The following is a 6335-nucleotide window of genomic DNA, read 5'->3' on the forward strand; positions in this document are numbered from 1 at the left end:
ACAACTAGGAATTCTGATTTTACCTTTTGTTCAAAAAAGAAAAGAGGACTAAGAAAACATGACAGTCCTTGCTGATCTCCCCTATCCCACCCCAGTCTCAAGTTTATTTGTTGTGGCTTTTAATCTCCTGGGCTTGTCTTCCAATCACAGCATTGAAAAAGAAAAGTTTTAAATAAACAGCAGGGATACAAGATAAATAAACTTTAAAAAAAAAGCAAGTGCCTAGCTTGGCACAGTTCAAACTCAATCCCCTGGAGGACTGAGCTCTCTCTTTTGTGTTAATGTTTAAAAGATTTTCAAATGCTGGAGTTTATTCCTACTGCAAACATTTCTATTTACAAGGTCAAGTGTATCAGCACTCGAGACAGCTTAAGAGCGTAATTATTTATCTAAGGGCGTTTGAGTGTAGATCAGTAGCGCTGGCAGAAAACCAGCCTTCAGTGGACTGCAAAACAACTGTTAAGGCCAGCATCAGACAAGGGTTTGTCTCTGTTGATCACACACACATGGTTGTTTACCTCTGGCCTTTTCTATGTGGAAGGAACAAGGGCTGGGTTGTATGTCTTTTTAACTGGTAGCTATGCATCCCCAACTATGCCACAACGCTCACAAAATGTGACCTCTTCAAATACTTGAAACACAATACTTGGGTAGCGAAACAGGACTTTCTATGAAAACTATTTCAATAACAATTAATTACTTCTGAGAGAAAGCTGCTGAAGAGCATCCAGCCTCTGAAGAAGGAACAAGCATCCCTGGAATTGTTCTCCGCAGCTTTTTGCTTCCCTTGTTGCCATGCCAGCAGAGTTTTAAGTCTAAAAACCCGCCACTTTCATTGAACAAGACTGTTTTCAAAGCTGCATTTATTTCTTCAAGGTAATTATTCTCTGAAGTGAGGCAAGCAATTGCCAACAGCTATTCAGGATAGCAGAAGTGGCAAATCTTCCAGTTGCTTACATTGAAAGTAGTCCCACTGAATTCCATGGGCTTACTTCAGTGTAAAACGGCAGAATCCAGCCATATATCATTACTTTCACTCAAGGAAACATATTCAGGGGAAGCTGTGTTGGCCATAAAGCAAAATAAAGCAAAAGCCAAAGTCCATAAAAGCGCAGTACCTTTATTGGCCAGCCAAAATGCACAAAACACACCATGCAACTTTTCAGAGCTCCACTGGCTTCTGCATTAGGCAATGAGCATCTTATGCCTGAAGAAGCCAGTGGAGCTTTGAAAGCTTGCATGACTTGTTTTATACATTTAGCTGGCCAATAAAGATACAGTTGGCCCTCCGTATCCACGGATTTAAGTATCCACGGCTTGAAAATATTCCCCAAAATATATAAATTCCAGTAAGCAAAGCTGGATTTTGCAATTTTATATAAGAGGCACCATTTTACTGTTGCATTGTATGTAACAGGACTTGAGCATCCATGGATTTTGCTATCCACAGGGGATCCTGGGACCAAACCCCAGTGGATGCCAAGGACCCACTGTATTGTGTTTTTGTGGCTTTTGGCTTTTGTTTTACTTGCCTTCAAGTTTCATTCTGTTCCCATTTCCTCTAATTGTGGAGTTCTCAATAAAAAGCAATGTCCAGAAAACATTCCATTCTTTAAAAATCTCTCTTTACTAATTTACACATAAAAATACACAAGCAATAGATAGTTAAAACCATAGGATCTTTTCACGCATTCTATAAAAATACAATGTTTAAGGCCGCTCAGAGAGACGTTTCATACAATTCTACAAAGTTCATAAAGTCTCTCAGCAATGTGGAAATTAACTTCAGATCTATAAAATACACTGCACACGTCATCTAGGCTTTTCTTTTTCCCATGGGAATTCCTGTTGCTTTTATCCCTTTACATATCAAATGAGGTCTGTACCTTTGTAACGGAAGAATAGCAGGTGTATTGATCTTGCAGTTTGGGTGCAATTAAATCTTTACTGTCTTAAAAAATAAATTATTCCCAAAGTATACAATTTTATAAAATTCTATATACAAGGAAGAACAACTGGTAACAAACCCCAGTTTTAAATACATTTTATATAAGATGTACCAGAGGTCAGCCCCCTGATAGAGTAAGAGGCAATACAGCTTTTCAGGGTACTTTTACATACTGAGTTTCAAAAGTGTCTTTTGAAGATGGCAGTGCAGAGCTCTTTTAAGATAAAGGTTGCATTGTTCAAAACAGCCACTGATCAGCATTTTTTTCTTCTTATTCTAGGCTGAGGCAAAAATAGATATGCTGGTGAGCTTTTGTATTGCAAATTCTGGCTGCTGCAAGGGCCACTTTGAACATTAAATGGAGAGGGGGAAAGACATACTTCTAGGGGGGAAAGCATGAAAACTGTTGTTCTGGCTGTGGCTCCTACAGACCCCTCACATATTGATGACTGCAACTCCCATCACCCTTGATTACTGGTCATGCTGACTGGGACTGATGGGAGCTGGAGTTCAACATCTGGAAGGCCTCAGATGGCAAGTGTAGGTCATATGTATTTTGCTACCTGTATAGACAAACTGGGAAGCCACAAGTTGACTACCATTTCCTTGCATCTTTCCACCATGCCATTAAAACAGAGGTATGTGCAGATCTCACTGGTCACAAACTACACAGTTTTCATGCTTTATTCTACAAGACATCTCCCTACCACACAGAAACGTTCAAAGCATGCCTGACACAGGTTGGCAAAACATACTTGGGCCTCTTCCATACACATACACCTCCCCCATTTAGATGCAAGAGACCATCTTCTTTCTTCCTGAAAGCTGTGAACATTAACATGGGCAAGTGATGAGCAGAAGGGCTTTTATATTCCTAGTTGCTGACCAGCTCTGTAAGGCAGTCGTTTTTGAGGCACTCTAAGGAAGGCTGTATCTTTGTTTTCCTTCAGGTCAACAACTTGGGAAAAACAAAAACATCAGAACCACCCTTGCCACATTCACTCTTTCAAGCTGGCTTGGCCATGTGGCAAAAAACAAAACAAAACACTACTGCATTCTTTTAAACTCATTTGCTTGCTGCTAATGAGCCAAGTGGCAACAATTTGCATAGTGCACACTGAGAGAGGGTTTTCATTCATGGGTTCTCTACAGGGGTTTTATGCAGGCACTTGTGTATCACCATGCACAACTTGGTTGCTCCCTGTACACCTTAGGTACCTGCAACTGGTTGAGCATGTTTGTTGTTGTGGCGTGCCTTCAAGTCATTTCTGACTGACGGCAACCCTATCTTGGGGTTTTCTAAGCACGGCTTGTTTAGAGGTTTGCCACTGCCTGAGGCTGAGAGTGTGTGACTTGCCCAAGGTCACTCAATGGTTTCACAAACACACAGCTACATAAAAGCTGTATGACCTTCCCACACAAGTGAACATTTTCAGGTTTCTTGCAGCCAAGTAACAATAATAAGGGCAGGGCAAATCTTAAACCCAGGGGACTTATTTATTTGGACACCCAGGGGACTTATTCCCAAATATGCCTGTTTAGAATGGAAATGCTCAGCAACCAACTCCACAGCCCAGGAAATTTCCTTTAAGAACTGTGGCTACTTAAGACAAGGGTACCCTCCTCCCTTTCAAATATGGTTTTTAGAGTCGGGGAGGGGGGTTGAGGGGAAGAAGAGCAGGAATGCCCAGGGAGCTCTTGTGGAGGGAAGATAAATACTGTATACAGAAAAGAGGCATATCCACAGAGGAAACCTCCCAAGTGGGGCTCCACAGGAGGAGACAGGTCCAAGGTAGCCCTGAACCAGATGGGCAGCTCAAGGGGCCAAACCTGAGGGGAGCCCAAAACCAAATGAAAGGAAAACCAAACGAAAGGCTTTTAGGGTGGTCCTGGTGGCTATGGCAAATGCATGCCGGAGTAAGGCACGTTGCTTCAAGTCACAGTGGTTCTCAACCTTTGGGCCTCCAGATGTTTTGGACTTCAATTCCCAGAAGTCCCAGTCAGTATGTTCATTGCTCAGGAATTCTGGGAGTTGAAATCTCAAAAAAAAAATATCTAGAGGACCAAAGTCTGAGAACCACTGGAGAAGAAGATTTGGGAGGGAAGAAAGGGAAGGGAAGGGGAAGTCTCTTTCCTATATGGAAGGCCTCTAGCAGAATAAGGAGTCCCTTGTCTGACCCAAGAGGGCTGACCCATTCAGGAGGGCGCCTTCTTCCTCTTCTCTTTCTCCTTCTCGGCGTCCCAGTGCCCCAGTGTCCCCTCAGAGGCAACCGGGCCCAAGTCTCTGTGTCCAGCCCAGCCTCCGGCCTCCCTTCCCTGCCTTTCCCCGGCCCCTCAGTCCCTCAGCGGAGCCAGGAGGGAGGCGGGAAAGGGGGAAATGGCTACGAGAGAAAGAGGAGGAGGAGGAGCGGCGGCCCCAAAATGGAGACGGCGGCGGAGAGCAGCGTCCAGGGGGCTGGGCATCCGTCGCTGGCGGCGGGCCTCCCGGGGAAGGCGGCCTCCGCGGCCACGGCGGCAGCGTTGTTGTCGTCCGCCTCGTCCTTGCTGCGGGGCCCGGGCTCGTCCTCGTAGTCCTCGTCGTCGTCGTAGTAGTCGTCGAGGGCCCCATCGGAGGCGGCGGCCCCGCTGCTGCCGGGCCCGAAGGCGGCGTGGCTGGGGTCGTGGTGGGCGCCGTCCCCGAAGCAGAGGCGGGCCATGTTCTCCTTGATGGACTCGCAGATGGGCCGCTCGAGGCCGTCGCAGACGCAGTCGTTGAGCAGCAGGGCCTTGGGCACGGCCAGCATGTCCTCGATGACGCCGCGGCACTCCTCGGTGCACCGGAGCCCGTTGAAGAGCTTCCCGCAGTGGGCCATGTAGCGGCTCAGGGCCAGGCTGCAGCGGCTGTCCCAGTCGCACCGGCGCCGGGCCTCCGTGCAGCCCATCACCCCTCCGCCTCCCAGGCCCCCTCCGCCTCCCAGGCCTCCCCCGCCATTGCCTCCAGTCCGGGGCAAGCAGGGCTCAATGGCGCGCTTGGTGGCCCGGCAGTTCTCGTCCTGGTCGCAGTCGCAGTCCTCCAGCGCCGGGCCCCGCCGAGTCTGGTTCAGCTGGATCAGGGCAGAGATGCAGTGGCTGGGGCACCGCCGGCGGGGCGAGGAGGAGGAGGAGGAAGCCATGGCCCCCGCAGCCCCGTCCCCGGGGGAAGTGGCGGCCAAGAGGACCGGGGCGCACGCCTCTGCGTACTGGCTGTAGGCGTAGCTGCAGTCCGGCTCCTCCTGGCACTGGAGCATGGCCTGCCAGCAGATCAGGCGCCGGCCCTGGCACAGCGGAGCCCAGCAGCCCAGCACCAGCAGCAGCAGTGCCGGCACCAGCCTTCCTCCTCCTCCTGGCCAGGCTTCCACCATGGCGGGCTGGGGGCGAGTCGGGGCCGGGACGCGAAGGAAGAGGAGGACGGGGCTCGAGTCCTGCCCAGGAGCCGCATGCGGGGCCCCCTCATCAATCCCTCCTCCTCTGCCTTCGCCTTGGCCGGGGCTCCGGAGGGACTCAGGGGAGGCGGCTCTCCTTCTCCGCCTTCACTCCCCTCGAAGCAGCAGAAGCCAGAAGAGATGCAGGGGCCGCCGGGGCCGCATCCCGAAGCCGCATGGGCCCCGCAGGACCTCCCTTCCTCTCCTCCGAAAGATGGGAAATATGCCTTCCTCTCTCTCTTTCTCCTCCGAGGCTGAAGTTGCCTTTCTTTCTCTCTCTTTCTCCTCCTCAAGCCTTTCTGAGGAGTTGCTTCCTTCGGGGCGGCTTTAAATACAAAAGTGTCCTCCTCGCAGGAGCAGCAGGAGCAGCGTGCTCCGATCGGGCCTCATTATGCATGCATGGCCAAGCAAACAAGCCCCCCCCCCTCCGAAAAAAGGAGGAAAGAAATAGCGACGCCTCTCCGCCTCCCTCCCTCACCCTCTCTCGCTCTCTTCGCCCACCGCCCCTCCGTCCCCTCCTTGGGCTCTTTCTCCTTCTCTTTCTCCCGTCGCTCGGCCCCTTTCCTCGGCTGCCCGGCTCCCCATTGGCCGGCCCAGCCCCCCCCCCCAAAAAAAAAGCCCGCCTCCCTTTCTTTTTCCTTTTTTTAAAAGAGCGGCTGGAGAAAAAAGCGGGAGGGAGAGAGAGAGAGAGAAAGCCATTCACAGGGCTTTGAAAAGAAAGGCTTAGGGAGATTGACAGCAGCCCCCGGGGAGACCCGCCTCCCCCTCCTCTTCTTCTTCCTCCTCCTCTTCCTCTTAAGGAGGCCCTGTTCTCCTCAGAGAGGGAGGAAAGTTTGCTTGGCGTTTGGTAAACCACGCTGAAAGGGAGGGAAAACTTTGCCTCTCTCACTCCCACTTCTTCTCTCAGTGACTAAAGGGACAGTTGTGGGTCGCTGAGTATATTATTA

The 6335-nt window shown here is 50.3% G+C and overlaps 1 protein-coding gene across 1 annotated transcript; it reads right to left on the reverse strand.

The window, feature by feature from the left end:
* Window positions 1-1603: 1603 nt before the first annotated feature.
* LOC149323666 (growth arrest-specific protein 1-like) lies at window positions 1604-5905 on the reverse strand. The gene has a single exon (XM_089490791.1). The coding sequence runs from the start codon at window positions 5326-5328 to the stop codon at window positions 4330-4332; it is 999 nt and encodes a 332-aa protein (XP_089346917.1). The 5' UTR covers window positions 5329-5905; the 3' UTR covers window positions 1604-4329.
* Between the last annotated feature and the right edge of the window lie 430 nt (window positions 5906-6335).

Source organism: Sceloporus occidentalis, unplaced genomic scaffold (assembly GCF_023333645.1).
Source record: "Sceloporus occidentalis isolate IW3139 unplaced genomic scaffold, rSceOcc1.0.p SCAF_1, whole genome shotgun sequence".
Classification (NCBI taxonomy): domain Eukaryota; kingdom Metazoa; phylum Chordata; class Lepidosauria; order Squamata; family Phrynosomatidae; genus Sceloporus; species Sceloporus occidentalis.